This window comes from Balaenoptera acutorostrata, chromosome 9 (genome assembly GCF_949987535.1).
Source record: "Balaenoptera acutorostrata chromosome 9, mBalAcu1.1, whole genome shotgun sequence".
In the NCBI taxonomy this organism is placed as follows: Eukaryota; Metazoa; Chordata; class Mammalia; order Artiodactyla; family Balaenopteridae; genus Balaenoptera; species Balaenoptera acutorostrata.
This window is the reverse complement of record NC_080072.1, coordinates 112,202,255-112,217,587: the sequence shown is the minus strand read 5'-3', so window position 1 is coordinate 112,217,587 and position 15,333 is coordinate 112,202,255. Positions and strand designations below refer to the sequence as shown.

At 52.2% G+C, this 15,333-nt stretch overlaps 1 protein-coding gene across 3 annotated transcripts in view; it reads left to right on the top strand.

Annotated features, from left to right (window-relative positions):
- The window catches only part of IGSF9B (immunoglobulin superfamily member 9B), a 45,274-nt gene extending 34,635 nt beyond the window's left edge, over positions 1–10,639 (top strand). For 2 of the 3 annotated variants that reach the window (XM_057553966.1, XM_057553965.1), the window contains exons 19-20: positions 3,445–3,566; positions 6,808–10,639. In XM_057553966.1, the coding sequence (XP_057409949.1) occupies positions 3,445–3,566; positions 6,808–7,016 (331 nt within the window). In that variant the 3' untranslated portion in view covers positions 7,017–10,639. Of the gene's footprint in view, positions 1–3,444; positions 3,567–6,807 lie in introns of those variants that run through there. The other variant, XM_057553967.1, reaches the window with a different exon arrangement.
- Positions 10,640–15,333: the final 4,694 nt, after the last annotated feature.

Below are 15,333 nucleotides of genomic sequence, written 5' to 3'. Positions count from 1 at the left end.
GCAGGAAAAGTCCGGAGGATTTCGACTGTCCTGCCCTGTGGTTTGCCTTTCTGAACCTGGCGGTGTCTGTCTTCCACTGCTCTGGGTGAGCATAGAGATATAACGCAGCTAAGGCCTCTGGGGCTATATGGTTGTGATTTGGATTTTGTATGGATTTTATAACAAGTGAGAGAGAGAAAAAGAGAGTGTTAAGGTCAATTTCAGGCTGTCTTTGGTAGGTGTGAACCACAAAGAAACACCTGTGGGACAGAGAACTGGGGTTCATGGGGAACACAGTCCGGAGAAGCCCCTGGGCTTTAATTTCAGGCCTTCACCTTTCAGTAATGCTCGTACTTTCTGGGGGATGGGGTCCAAGTTTGCTGAATTCTTGTGTGTTCTGGAAGAACTGGGGCTGACTGGAAAGAGAGCTCCAGCCTCACCTCCCTGGAGGGCACCCCACTGGTCAGCCCTGGCCGACCTGCTGCCCTTGTTCCAGGGATGGGATGGAGCTGCTTCACCCAGCTTCCTACTGTCTGAATGTCATCGGCACCTGCAAGTCCCCTGGGGGACTTGGCATTGATAGGGGACATGGTCCCCCTTCCCCCTTCCCAGAGAAGGGAGGTGGTTTGATTCCAGTCTGCTGGGACACATTTCATGTGACTTTTTCTACATAATTAGCTGAATATAAAGACCAATTTTGCCCCTTCCCCTGCACCTCACGTCCTTCCAGACCCTTGGTTTTATTTTTTGCCTCCTGTACCGGGAGTGTTCCAGTGCCTTGGGGAGCCTTCTCGGGTTGTGCATCTGAGCCCTGAGCACCAAGCCAAACGCGAAAACAGGTGGACAGCAGGTGTCTTAGAAGAGCTGGAGCTTGGCTGCTTCACAAGGGAAAATTGGCTTCCCCCCCACCCCCCTCAGTGGATTGTTGCTGCTCGGGAATCATTGCCTGAGGGCATCACTTGAGCCAGCTTTCTCCCTCCCTGGTCTGTCTTCTCTGGCTCTGCCACCGAAGCAGAGAATGTCAGTGACTGTGGCAGCGAGTGCGTGCAGGGCAGGCTGATTGCTCAGGTGAATGCGAAAGCAGTGTTTTCCTTCCATGTAGTTTCTGTACCTGCTTCCCTGAGGAAGAAGCTGGACACGCAGTTTATCTGATGTTGAGAGTCCTGGCTCTTATCCCGTGATAACTGGATTATAAGACAAACTGCCTAACCTCTCTAACTTCAGTTTCTCCATCTGAAAAGTGGGGTCAACACAGTATTTGCCTCTTAGGGATGTTGTAAGGGTTAAAGAAAATTACTGCAGGGAACATAGATCAGTGCCTGGCATGGTAAGTGGTAAGTAAATGCTGTATGATAAAAGTGATAATAGTAGTAATATGTTGCTTGTAATAATAATGTTGTCCCTGGAAGTTTCAGCTGGCTTGGAGAATCCCTAGGAGTTTCCGGGGGCACCCTGTACCCATTTCTCTCATGCCCAGAGGGTCACCCTGAATTGCGTTGTTTGCTTACTGGACCCTGGGCCCACTTGCTTGTCATGCGCCGCCTCAGACTGTACACCATTCATTTGTATGGCCTTTTGGATGACGCTGGCCAGGACCGGGAGGCAGATGAACTGAGCTGTGGATTCATGTCTTTTTCCTTCTAGGCAGCACGAAGAAGCCTTAGTCCAGGATGAGCGGGGGGTGAGGACGTGGCATCAGCTCTGGGAAGTCATGCTCCCTCGTGCCCTGGCCATCTCCAACCTTTGTCTGCCTCCCAAGTTTCCTTCCAACTGCTGCTGTGCAGGGTCCATGGGTAGGCTGTGGGGTTTGTGAAAGAGGAAGGAAGGGGGAGTTGGCAGTCAGGTCTTCGGGGTGAAGACCCGACCTCCAGTGGTGAGCTGGACTCCTCTCTGAGACCGTGTGTGCATGTAGCTGGGTTCTTAGTTCTGTGCTCTTAGCGGGCTGTTGAAAATTAATACGTCTCTGACCTGAACTTGGGAGGAGCTTCTCCATGCTTCATCTACTAAAGGATGATGGAATGATGGCATCCATCAAAGAAGATGTAGGTTGCTTCACTGTCAGTTAGTGCAAGAAACCCCAGGGACCAGAGGCTTATCTACAATTAGTCTGTATGTTTTTCTTTCTCGTCCCTGCAGAGATATCTGATGTTGGGGGGATGCGGCTGTAGTCTTCCCACCCCTCTTTTTTTTTTTTTAAACCTTAGATTGCTTGCTCACCACTGGGGACTTTTTTTTCCCCTCACAGGCTTGGCTGTCCTACTCCCTCCTATCAGAATTTACCCACCACTGATTGTGAGGGAGATGGAAGAGGGAGGTGTGGGGATGGAGGGAGAGTGACTCGCCCCCATCCACCAGGGTCCTGGAGTGTCCCTGCTTCCCTGATGGCGTGCTAATGCCAGCACTGGAGGGAAAGAAAGAGTGACCTGTCTCTCCCTTCCCCCCCTTACTCCTCAGGGTCCAAGTTTGGGTTACTTTGAGAAGAAATGGCATTGATCCATGTCTTCTAGATTTTCTTCTTTTATGACCCTTGAACAGTTCTCTCCAGTAAGTGCAGACTGTCACAGACAGTCCATCCTCTCAGCTCTCTTTGGGCCCCTTTGTCACCTGGGCAGCACAGGCTCCAGTTAAGTTGTTGCCGTTGTCCTAACCATGCAGTTGCTCTGTTAGGCAAATGGCTACACCCACTCGACAACCGGGGCAGAAAGAGATGCTGACGTAGCTGGTCTCCTCTCCCATAACCTTGGTTTCTCTGTCGAATCTTAAAATATGGGTCCACTGGATACCTGCTGCGGATGTCACGGGCTTTGCAAGCCTGCCTGATTTGGACACTCTGTCACAACCCACTTCCATCCTCTTCTGTTCTCTCACGTGACTGATGAAGCCTGAGCCCAGTCTGCTGCTGAAATGTTGGTGGACGACAGCTGTTAGCTGCTGTTGGCTGCCGGGGTTCTGCCTGCATCTTGGCGATGGAGGGGATGATGTCACTGGGCATCGGGTCCCCGTCCGGCCCGGCTTTGTCTTTCCCGGAGGAGGACAGTCAGTGGGGTGGGGGGGTTCTCCCCCTCCTTTAATCTGCCCTTTACTTTTCATTGCAAGGTCTTGACTGTGACGATCCACACACTTCAGACGTCAAAGCTGCTTCCTTCTCCGACTTCCTTGCCCCAGCTTGAGTGCCATGTGATGGGCTCGCCGTTCAAGCCCGTCTCCCCCTTTCCTAGGTCATCTGATGGCTCTGCAGATCGGTGTCCACCTGCAGCCGGCCTCCCACTGCTGGAGCTCCCCGTTGGGGTTCTCTCTTCCAGGAGCAGCAGGAAGGCAGGTGTCAAGGAGCCGTCGCGGGCACCTGGGACTCCGTAGAGCTGTGCTCTGTCTCCTCTGGGTCAGCTACTTGGCTTTCTTCCAGCTCCTCTTCCAAAGCTCTCTCGTCCGGGAGCTGACCTGTGCCTCTCCAATTGTCCCTTCCAGGACACATCCACCTGCGCCTGGGAATGCTGCTGTACCTGAGAGGCTGGAGGCTCTGAAATACCAACGGATAAAGAAGCCCAAAAAGTCATCCAAGGGCTCCTCGAAGTCAAAGAAACGATCCGGTAAATGTCGAGAAGCACCCTGCTCCTCTCTTCCCACCCTGACCTGCCGCTATGGACTTGTCTGGCTCAGGATCCCAGCCCTGGGTCCTCTGCACAATCGACTCCTCTAGCTTATCTCGTTCTTTGCTTCTCTTAAATACTAATTGTCAAGTAATACGCAAGTAGAATTTTCATACCAAAAAATGAGGAAAGTAAGGTTAAAAGTCTCTGATCATCCTCCCAGTTCCGTTTCATCCAGCCTGGGAACCATCCTTCTTGGGGGGGGTGTGTGTTCAGAACCCTTCTGTGCATACACCTTTAGAAAATACATGGCATTGTTTTAGTGTGTTTTTTTTTTGGCTGCGTTGGGTCTTTGTTGCTGTGTGCGGGCTTTCTCTAGTTGTGGCGAGCGGGGGCTACTCTTCGTTGCAATGCGCGGGCTTCTCATTGCGGTGGCTTCTCGTTGCGGAGCACGGGCTCTAGGCACGCGGGCTTCAGTAGTTGTGGCACACAGGCTCAGTAGTTGTGGCTCCCGGGCTCTAGAGCGCAGGCTCAGTAGTTGTGGCGAACAGGCTTAGTTGCTCCGCAGCATGTGGGATCTTCCTGGACCAGGGATCGAAGCCGTGTCCCCTGCATTGGCAGGCGGATTCTCAACCACTGCGCCACCAGGGAAGTCCCCTGTATTTTTTAACAACATAAATAGTACTTTTTTTTCTTATTCTGCCATATGCCTTGGACATATCCCTATCTCCTTAAATATTTCCTCTTTATCATTTCAGACCTCTGGTTGGACATGAAATTCTGGGGTCCTACTCAGTGTTAAGGGGTCACTGTGGCATGGACTCAGCCTCTGCGGGCTGGCCAGACTTTTCTCCATGAGATAGAGTGAAATTGCCTTATTTCATAAAAAGGACACCACTACTGAAATGTGTGATGTTTATCCAGCAGCGATAGGTAGCTTCTAATATAGTGCAAAAATAATTCAGCCCTTTTTCAGACTTAGAAAATTCCCTAATATTTATCACGTGCTCTCTTTTTACCAGTGGTTTTAGAAGTGCTGTGACAGGCCGTCCAAGAAGACCACTGCACAGCTTCCTTGCCAGTCTTTCTTATCTACCAGAGCACAACTTTCTGCAGAGGCTGGGTTATGGAAGAGTGATACACAGAGGCCCTTGAATCTTTGGGAGGCAGTGAGTACTTAGTTCTCACTTAGCCTTCAGGTGGTACTAATATCCTGTTAGTTTATAGGTTGGAATACTGAGGTAGAGAGAAAGAAAATGAATTTTTTAGGTTTTGGGAGAGAAATTAGAGCCCAAAGCTGAGTTTTCAACCCATTTAAGCCCATTTCAGGTTAAGACCCGTCTACATACCTACCTACCTATCATTTATCTATTATCTTTTTTTTTTTTTTTTGCAAAGAAGTCCCACGAGATGCCTGTATTCTCTGTTGTTCTGCTTGCAGCGGTCCTGTTCCCTGTCATATGTTCACAACTCCCAGATGCCCCCCGTCTTTAGCCCAGATCTTGTCCATGAGCTCAAGTCTCATATTTCCAGGTGCCTGCTCCATATGCAGCCAGATGTTCTGGAAGCCTTTACCATGTCCAAAATAGAGTTAACTGATTATCCAGATGTGCTTCTCCTCGGTTCTTCCCCAGTTTCATAAAAGGCACTCCTACCTGCCCAGTTGCTCAGGGTACTTCATCCTTGACCCTCTTCCTTTCACGTCTTACATCCAGTCCATCTGGTAAGGTCTGTTGACTTAACTTTTAAAACACATCCTGAATGTGACCACTTTTTTCTGTCTCCATTGCTAAAGCTGAATTACGAGTCATTCCCATCTCTCACCTTGCCCAGAGCAGCGCCTCCTCTCTGGCCCTCCTGCCTCCGTCCTGGCTCCTGCGGTGTATTCAACACACAGCGACCAGAGTGACTTTTAGAAAGTCACGGGAGTGTGCACACACATACACGCATGCACACGTACACACACACTTCTGATTAAAACCCTCCAGAAGCTTCCCCGTGCAATCAGAACAGACTTCTGCCTGCCCTTCCTGCCTCACCGACTCTGCTCACTCTGCGTTACCATGATGGCCTTCCTTCGGTCTCCAGAACAGGTCACGTTTGCTCTTAGCCTGGGGCTTTCACACTGTGGGAACACTTCTCCCCCAGGTCTGTGGCAGGTTCATAATTCAAGACTCGCCTCGGTGTTACTCCTTCAGAATAGAAGCAGTGCCTCACTCATTTGCCGTCTAGTGATCCTATTTTATCTTTCTTGGTAGCACTTGCAGTATCTGACAGTTTTATATCTGTAGTTTTTTTGTTTTTTGTTTGTTATTTATTTATTTATTTATTTATGGCTGTGTTGGGTCTTCGTTTCTGTGTGAGGGCTTTCTCTAGTTGCGGCAAGTGGGGGCCACTCTTCATCGCGGTGCGCAGGCCTCTCACTATCGCGGCCTCTCCCGTTGCGGAGCACAGGCTCCAGACGCGCAGGCTCAGCAATTGTGGCTCACGGGCTTAGTCGCTCCGTGGCATGTGGGATCTTCCCAGACCAGGGCTCGAACCCGTGTGCCCTGCATTGGCAGGCAGACTCTCAACCACTGCGCCACCAGGGAAGCCCTATATCTGTAGTTTTTAAGTCTTTATAGTTTGTCTCTTCCTCCCCATTGCCACATTGAACTATAATCTTCTAGAATGCAAGGGCTTTACCTCTGTGTCCCCAGAAGGACCATAAGGCAGAGGGATGGCCCTGGCAGTCCAGGGTGGGCCAGACCTGACTCGAATGTGTATGGATAAAATCTGTGTGACGTCCGTCACTGCTTGGGGGAGGCGGTGGGAAAAGTGTGCTGAGTCCCACCCCCAGTACCTAGAATGATGCCTGCTACCCAGGAGGCACTAAAAGAGACGTATGAATATTTCTTTAATATCGATAAATAGAAGAAATATTAGATAAAAGGTACTGAATATATTCAGTATTAAATACAGGATGAAAAAGAGATGTTGCTTGGCTAGATCTGTGAATCTGCAGGAAGTAGAGCCACAGCCATCCTGCTTCCTGGCTCTCACTAGGACAGCACTTGGGGCGGCCCCGGGCGCGGGCCCTGCGTGGTTTCTCTGCTGCACGTTCTGCACTGGGGCGATTCTGGCGTGTGACTCTAGAGGCCGGGCACCGTGCCCGCAGAGGACGGCTGGGGGGGTGAGGCTGCCTTCTCCCTTTCACCGCTCTCTTCTCTTTTCCTGTGTGTGTGCACCTGCTCCTCCCCAGATGGTTCTGCCTCCCAGGCTCAGAACCTTCCAAACTCTCAGGTCCTGTGGCCCGATGAAGCTGTCTGCCTCCGGAGGAAGAAGAGACACTCCCGGCCCGACCCCTTTGCCCGCCTCTCAGACTTGTGCCACCGCCAGCTTCCGGAAGACCAGACGGCAATTCTCAGCAGCGTGGAGCACGATGACCCCAGCCACGCCACTTTGCTGTGATGCTGCAACTCCAGCGTCCCCTGGGCGAGGGTGCTGGCCGAGGGGCAAGGGTGGGCACGGGCGACGGGTGTGCGGGGCTTCGTCCTCTCCTGCCGGTGGAGGGGTGGCCTGGCCGTTAGCTTCCAGGGCTGCTCAGACCCTGGTTCTGCTTGTTCCCCCTCTGGCCTGAGCGGGTGTCTCCTCCGCATCCTGGCCTGCCGGCCTCGTGTCCAGGAGAGAGGGCTGAGGGCAGACTGGCCGCTGTGGCTGTGTGTAGAGCTCGGGAAGTGAACTGGGGACGGGGAGAGAGATGCCTCCTCCCCCGCCTTCCCCTCTTCACTGGATGGATTTTTCCCACCTCCTCAAATCTCTCTGGAGTGCAAAAGAGGAAGCAATGGCTCTCACTGCTTTCTGCTTCTGTTCAGTTTCTCAAGTCCTGAAAGAGGGCTGGACTTCCTGCCATCTTCCAGACTCTACATATATATAGATATAGATGCAAATGCGTATGTGTGTAGTTTGTGGGTTTCTTTATGTATATATATGTACGTGGAAGCAAATGCTGTTTACTTCTGTGGTCAATGGAAGGAGGAGGGAGAGGGCAGCTGGCATGTGGGCTTTGTGAGAGGGGCTGGCGGGGGCCCTGGTGTCTATATCTCGGGAATGAGTCCTTCTGAAATGGGATTCATGCCTTCTCAGCTGAATTCCCCGTTTGTCTTGACCTTCTCCCATTCAGAATGGAAGCAGGGGCTTGCCATGGTTCCTGCTGCCTGCTTTGGGGGGTTCAGCAGTGAGTTACCACAGAACTAAACACAGCCTTTATTTCTTGGTTCTGGGTGAAGAAAGGGGGCTGGTGAACGGCCAGACGGGCATCTCTCTTCGTTTCATGGTTTGGCTCAGAAGTAGAAGCTGCTTAGCAGCGGGGCTGGGAGGTGGCCCTGTGCTCAGACTCAAGCGCATCGTCAGCCCCTTGGTCCAGCCAGGCTGGGAGCCCTGTGGCCGAGGGCCTCCCACTCTGGAGCCATCTGTGCCGAGCACCACGCGCCGCGGCTCTATTTATATCCCAGCCTGGCTCCGCACCCTCTGGAGTGCTGTTCCAAAGCCCTGATTGGATTCCTCCTTTCCTTTTGTGGGAGCTAATTCCCCAGATTGATTAATTGCCACGTGTGGGGAGCCCGCCCGCGCTCCTCTCCATGCTCCCCACGTGCACCCCGCCGCAGACCTGAGCTCCCACAGGATGGGATCAGATAAAGCTGGGGGGCCTCAGATTCTGGGTTCTGGAGGTGCTCAGGCCCCCTCTTCCCCCAGGTCTGTTTATGTAGAACTGGCTGAGGCCTGGGAGTGAAGCTGGAAGGGGTGGGAGGCACGAGCCAGGCTCCATCCTTTCCCTGCCGAATTCTTGTCCTAACTCAGACTCTTAGCACCCAGAAGCTTCTGCGAGGTCGTCGTACAGCGACTACCGATGTATCTCTCTCCTCCAGTAAGGTAACGGTCCTGCCCTCGACCGGGCAGAAGGCCTGAGTGTGGATGGGGTGCGTCTGGCCTCTTTCTCCTCTCGTGCAGGAGCCTGCTTTTCTGGCCACCCGAGAACCGAGGGGGCTCTCAGGTTCCGCCAAGTACTTCCTTCTTGGTGCTGCTGTCTTGGTGGGTTTGGGGACATCCCTTGTCCCCAGATACCTGCTTGGATGTTGGCCCAGTCAAAGCACTGGAGACTTGTGTGGCTCTCAGCCCGGTGACCCAGGCAAGGCGGCCCGAGAGTGGGCAGCTGCACATCCCTGGGAGCTTCCATCCTAGGGGTGAATCCGCTGCCACGCAGACCCGCCCCGTGCTTCCTTCTCTCGCCCAGCGAGTGGGGACCAATTCCACCCTTGAGGCTCTGCCTCAGAAGTCACAAAACCACAGTTTCTTTCCAAACGTGACACATCGTGGAGAAAGAAGTGGCAGGGGCAGCATTTGTGGCCTCTCTGTGTCCACTGCCCAGCCCCCGGGTGGAACCTGCACCTTCTGGCCAATGCACTTCGCTGGACACCAAGTCCAAGTCCAAGCCACCCTCCGGGCGGCAGCTCCAGCGAAGCAGCGACTCTGCTTCTTTCCTGAGGCAGCACTACCTCTGCCACCGTGCCCGACAGGGGATGCACGGGCACTTCCTCTGGGCCCTGGGGTCAGTTGCGGCCTTTGTCTGCACTCTCATGGTGGCTGTTTCTCGAGCAGAGCAGATCCTGCTGGACTGTGCGTGGGACGTCAGGGCTGTGCGTCTTCAGGGTGAACTAGGCCACCCTTTCTGAGCCCCGTGCTGGGACTGTAGGCCCCAAGGTTACAACAGAAGAGGAGATGGGGGAAGGCTCTGCTTCTTCAGGGTGGCATACAGGGCCCCGCCCGTGAGCCATCCCCAGTGGTGACAAAGGTGCTGACTTCTTCCTTCCTTTCTTCCTCTGGCTGTGCCCTGTACCTCAGCAGATAAGACCAAATGGTTGGAGCTGTGCTTTTTGCTGGCCACTGGGTGGCAGCTGTGCTGGGTGTCCCCAAAGCTGGGGAAGGACATAAGGCCGACCTATCTCTCAACAGCTTCGGACTCATTTCTCCTCCCAAGAGGGCTTCCTTCTTGTGACAGTGTGCACGGAGACTGGCAGCCTTCCTGCGCCTTGGGGAGCTGGTTCAGTACTTCCTGTAAGGATTGCGATGGAAACTGGCAGAATACAGTTCCCTCTGCCCATGAGATGGAGACAGGGATGTCACAGGCACACACTGAAGTGCTGGGTGTGTGCATGTGCGAGAGGGTGTGCTTGTGAATGTCTGCATGGTGGGGTGCAGCCATTTCTAAGGACCAGATGTCCTTTGCACTCTGCCCTTGAACAATTGCAGTGACGACTCTGAAGCTTCCTCTGACTTTCACGCTCCAGTCCATGGGAGATCAGGTGTCTTCCAAACTGCCCCTTGGATGATCTGGTAGCCTTGCATAGAAGTAACCTGCCCCTTCATCCTGCATCTTGCCTGGAAACTGCAGCTGTTTCAGGTTAGGTGACTCGGAGACCAGGGAAAGGGTAAAGTGATGCCATAAGTTGTTTGGGGAAAAACAAGCAATAAGGAAAGTGGGTTTCCTGTTTCTTGATTTGCTGGCTGACCAGGTGGGGTTGAGTGTGGACCCCGCCCAGCACGCGGTGGTCAGCTTTGTCCGTGAGCTCCCAGTCTGTCTCCCTCAGCTTTCCTCAGAGACACGGGTCTGAGAGGCCTGAGACTCTGCTTTCTCCAGGGGAAGGATGCTGCATCCCACAGGGCGGGCAGGGTCTGCGCCCCCTTTGAGGAGGGGCCCATGTCCCATGATCGTGTGCGGGGCGGTGTCTCAAGCAGGGGTGGATTGGAGTCATTATTAATATTTTTCAATACTCTGTATTTTTGATTTGAGATCTAAAATTTGGGGTTAAACTGGTTTCAGCTGTTTTCCTTTGCCCTTTTCATGCAGAGGAAACCTGGTAGGATTCACAGGTGAAATTTCCTGACTAGGGTTTGTTTGGTTTTTTTTCTTAAAAGGTTGACAAGATAGCTTCAGGGAGGAAACAGACTTCACAGAGCATCAGGGCGACTTTGTCACTCGCCAGGATTAGAATTCGGGGCCAAGGTGTGCGTAGCTGGAGCTGTTTCTTCCAATTTTGTTAGAAAAAGCCTTTTGGGGGATTGGGGTGGGCTGGGGGGGAGGCACTGTACATAAAGTACATTTTACTACTATGTAGAGAAATATAGGGAAAGAAAAGCTCATGGTTAATCCGAGGCTTGCTTTGCTTGCATGTGACAGAGCTCTCTGGGGGCATCACAGGGATTGTTGGGGAACAGCAGGAAGGTAGAGGGTAGGCAGGTGCCTGGGGGCTCCCCTGAGTTCGTCCCCCACCCGCTCTGGGAAGCGGGCATCCATGGCTCAGCTCTGCCTTTCTGTCTTCAAAATAAAGGGAGGCTGGAGGCTCGGAGCCCCGTGGGGCTGCATTGTTGCTTTGAGGAGAGGGCCCAGGAGTGTTTTGGAAAGGGCGTTAGAGAGCTGGAGTGTGGAGAGGAGGTCGGCAGCCGTGTGTCTGTAAGGCCGGAAGGGGAGTAGACAGCCAGGTCGGCCCCGGAGTGGGAGGTGGGGATGGATGTGACAGGAAGACCAAAGCCAGGGACATCAAGCTTACCTTTTTCTCTGGGCACATGGTAACTTAGCTACCATTCAGGGTGCCATGTACAGGTTGGGGGTGGTCCCAGGAAGAGAAAGAGGAGAGGCTGCCCTGGGGTGGGGTGGGCTGGGGGTGGAGGCAGTGAAGACCTTTGGAGGGGGGCGATACAGTCATTGAAAGAAGCCTGGGGGTGAGTCTTGGATCCCAAAGGGGTCTTGCTTCTTGGCTGGACCTCCTTGCTCCCTCTAGAGTCAGCCTACGACACTGAGTGCCCAAACCAAGCACGGACGTATTCTCTGTGATGTCAGGGACATCAGGGTCTGACATCATTCTCTGTGATGTCAGGGCCTGAGGATGTGGGGACTCCTCAGGCCCAAAGCTGGGAGACTTGTCTTGAGGTCCCCATGCTACCACCAGCTCTGTGTTAGTGGAGAAGGAAGAACTGTTCTTATGGATTTGCGTCTGTTCTCATAAGGAGAAGGGCAGGTGGCCTCTTCCCTGATCTGAAACTGGTCCTGAGACACTGTCGCTGGGGATGGAGAGGAGGGGCTGAGGCTGGGTTGTGCCTTTCCTTCTGAGGGGGCAAGACTGCTCCAGATCACAGAGCTACACGGAGGCTGTGTTCCTACAGCTTTCGTCCTCACCCTCCTTCTTTTCTGAGATGAAAGCTACCAGTCTGGTGGACGTAGGAGGGTGAAAGGGTTCACCCTGAAATCAGACCAGCCATTCTTCTGTCCTCTTTGATGTCTCCAAATCTGCCTCTTTTCACATCAAGAGGCAGAATTTAAAAAGTTGATAAACCAAGGATCAATGCCCAGACTGGACCTCAGCGCTTTAGCAACTGGATGTTTGGTTAGGGGTGTCCGTTACCGCCCCCTCTGACTGGCAGGGAATCCACACTGGCCCAGTGCTTTATTTCTGGGCCCCCTGTCTGCGCTTTCAAATAAGTTTTTCATGAGCAAATATAATATTTTGTTTGTTGGGTTACTGAGAGGGTAGAAGTGTTCCTATGACTCGTTTTAAGATAGAAGAATAAATCAATAGGTTGACTCTTATCCAAAGACATTCCCACACCCCAAGGGTTTCTGTGTAGGATGAGGAAAAGTGAGGCATAAGTGCAAACATCACGGCTGGCTGCCCATACCTTCTAGAAGAGCTGGTGCATCTTGACTGCTAAATACTCTGGTAGAACAGCAGCCATTCGTAAACTTGCTTGGACAGTCTCCTCCGTGGTGGGTCAGCAGTGGTAGTTAGGGTTTCTGAAGAAGGCTGAAGAAACAGTAGCTTCAGATCACTGGCTGGGAGAGCTGGACTCGGGGGTCAGGGAGAAGTGGTACAAGTTCTCAGTTCCTGTCCCTGGTCCTTTGCCATCTGTCTTTCCCATCCCACTTGATGGTGACATGAATGGCTGCTGGGCCTCTTGTTCTTTTGGAGCTTGAAGAAATATGCTCTACCAATCCCTCCCCTCCCTGGCACTGGATTCCCTGGCGTTATTTTAGGACCCAGGCCACACTCTCCCTTCCGCCCCATATACACACCAGTTACTTCCTTTTCCTTCCTATCCCACTTCTTCACGGCTCCAGGGATCCTGACCTTGTGCATGGTTTACGATGGGGAAGTGGTTGGGTGGGGAAGGGAATCTGAGAGGGGAGAAGGTTTGGGCTGGGGAGGGGGGATTTGCATTTTCAGCCTTAGAAACACTGCGAGCATGCTTTTGATGATGTACGACATACATAGAAGGAAGGGGCAAATGCCGACTTTCCTCCTGTTGGTTGATGAGGGCTTAGGGGCTTTTTGGTCCCTTTTGGCTTATGGCATCTAAGGGACCTTGTTTCTGGCGTGGGGAGTAGACCTCCTGACGGCCATCTTGCAGTCTTTGGAAGGGAAATTGTCAGTCACTCTCAACGAATATTTCTATTGCCTACTGCGAACCAAGAGGGGTCTGCTGTGAGCAGACAGTGTCCAGGCTGGGGCAGAGAGGTGGGATTGTCTCACCTGTCTCTCTGCAGTCACCAGGCTATCTCCCTGGTCTCTAGCCCCAGCCAGCTGTCTTGTCCATATTCCTTTCCTGGGCTCAGGAAGTGAGAGTGTGTGTGTGTGTCCACACGCATGCATGTGGTATGTGACGTTTGTATGGTGTGTGTGTGTGGTGTGTATGTGTGTGTACCTATGCATGTGGTATGTGGTGTGTTGTGTGGTGTGTATGGTATGTTTGTGGTGTGCTGTGTATGTGTGGTGTGTTTGTGGTATGCATTTGAGTGTGTATATGTGTAGAAGAGATTTGTAGGGACACACTAATTGGCCTGAGTAGCTTCAGGCCTAGGAGACCCTCTTTTTGGTTGAGTCTTTCTTTGCGAGGCAACTCCTACTTTGGTAGGAGGGTGAAATTAGTAATATACCATCTTTAGTGTATTTTTTATGGAGATTGTATATAAAATTATATAAATATATATAATTTGTTCTATTTTAAGGAGAGAGGGGAGCTTATGTAAGCGGGGGTGGGTGCAGGGATAGTATGCAGTAGTCATGATTGGGAGGCTTCAGGTAGTGGGACATCTGGGGAGTGGGAAATGGGAGGGCAAGAGACTAAAGCCGGGTGAGAGGATCAGAGATTCATGCCCTCGGCACACATTTATAAATGGACAGAAAACCTATATAAAGTCTATCTATCTAGCTTGTCTATATATCTATATGCAGTCATAGTTGGCTTTATTTTTGTACTTGTGCTTAGAGTCGTGTGGAGCAGGACCACCTGGGGTGACCTGGGATTCTAGCTCATGCCTTGGTGCCCCCTCCTTCGCCATCCATCCTCCATGCCTCGTCTTTTGAGACACTCTCTGTGCAGAGTTGCTTGGGTCTTTCTGATGGAAATGTGTACATAAAAGTTTAAAAAATAACAAAACAAACAGTGCTCCTGAAGAGAGGACAAGTGAGCCGAGGGTTGTGGGAAGCTACTGGATCTGATAGCCCTGGAGAGCCAGGATCCACAGCGTCTCTTGTTACTGGGAGGAGACACTGCGGCTGGAAAGCTTTGGCACAGGTGCTTATTACTACAGTGAGTGTGGAGCGGGGAAGACTCTGAGTCCGTGCCCATGTTCCATATTGCTGGGGGTGGTGCCCTCATTGAGGTTACCTGGGGGCTGACGGCAGTACCTATCCTGGTTTGTGGCACTTTGACGCAAGCACCCCTGCCGGGTGTGGCATCTCAGGAGAGTTCTGTGAGGCCAATGGCATGGGCTTGGTCTTGGAGAAGAACACCCTGGTCATTCTTGCTGCAGATTCTTGGAACCAGTGTGGGTGTGGTATCTGGTATAAATACATCATAGACGCTTTTTTCCAGTTATTATTTTAATTGGAAAATAGGTGGCATTGGAAACAGAATGGTCCAATCCTGGGACACTGAGTGGAGGAGGAGAAGTGAGAGGAGAACTTGGGGCGTAATGGGGAGGATGGGGCCGCTGGACCCTCCTTCTGGCACCTGGCCTGGGACTTCCAGAACTGAACAGTGTATCAGTAGAGTCTAACCCAGAACTGGAGAGTCTGGGGAGTAGGCACTCAGTGGCACTTGAGCAAGAAACTTTGTGTGCCCTGAAGATTACCTTGCTGAGAACTCAAGACTTCAAATATGCTGCAAGGACCACGCACCCTGCGGCCTCAGCAATCGTCTCTGGGTGCTAGCTTTTTCGTTGACTTGCCAAGAGCTCAGAGTGATGTGTTTGAAGCTGGTGCAGGGCCAAATGGTGCAGACAGCCAGGAGAGACCTGTGGAGGCAGTCTCTCTGCCCACGCCCGGCTGGTCAACTAAAAAAATGCAATACTAACCCCTCCTCCCCAACTAGAGTGTCATGGTAGCCAAGAGCTTTTGTCTTATGGAGTCTGGTCATTAGAGGAATTCAGATGCCTCAGCCATGGGAAGGGCATTTTTTTACATTTGGGGTATTAATGGGAAGAATAGGTAGCGGTGGAGCTCGAGTTTGACTCCTGACCCTTCTCCCACCATACTGTAGACTTAAGGGGCCCTGGCATTCACTCAGGCACTGTCCTTAGTCCCTTGCATTCCTGCTCAAGACATTCTCATTTCCCAAGGATACTGAAGGAAAATGGGCTCTGTCCATGCAATACCGGGGGAGCTCCAATACTAGGTCCCACTGGCTGTGTGTCCATCCTTGGCAGGTAACTCATCTTTCCTGCAATCTTCTC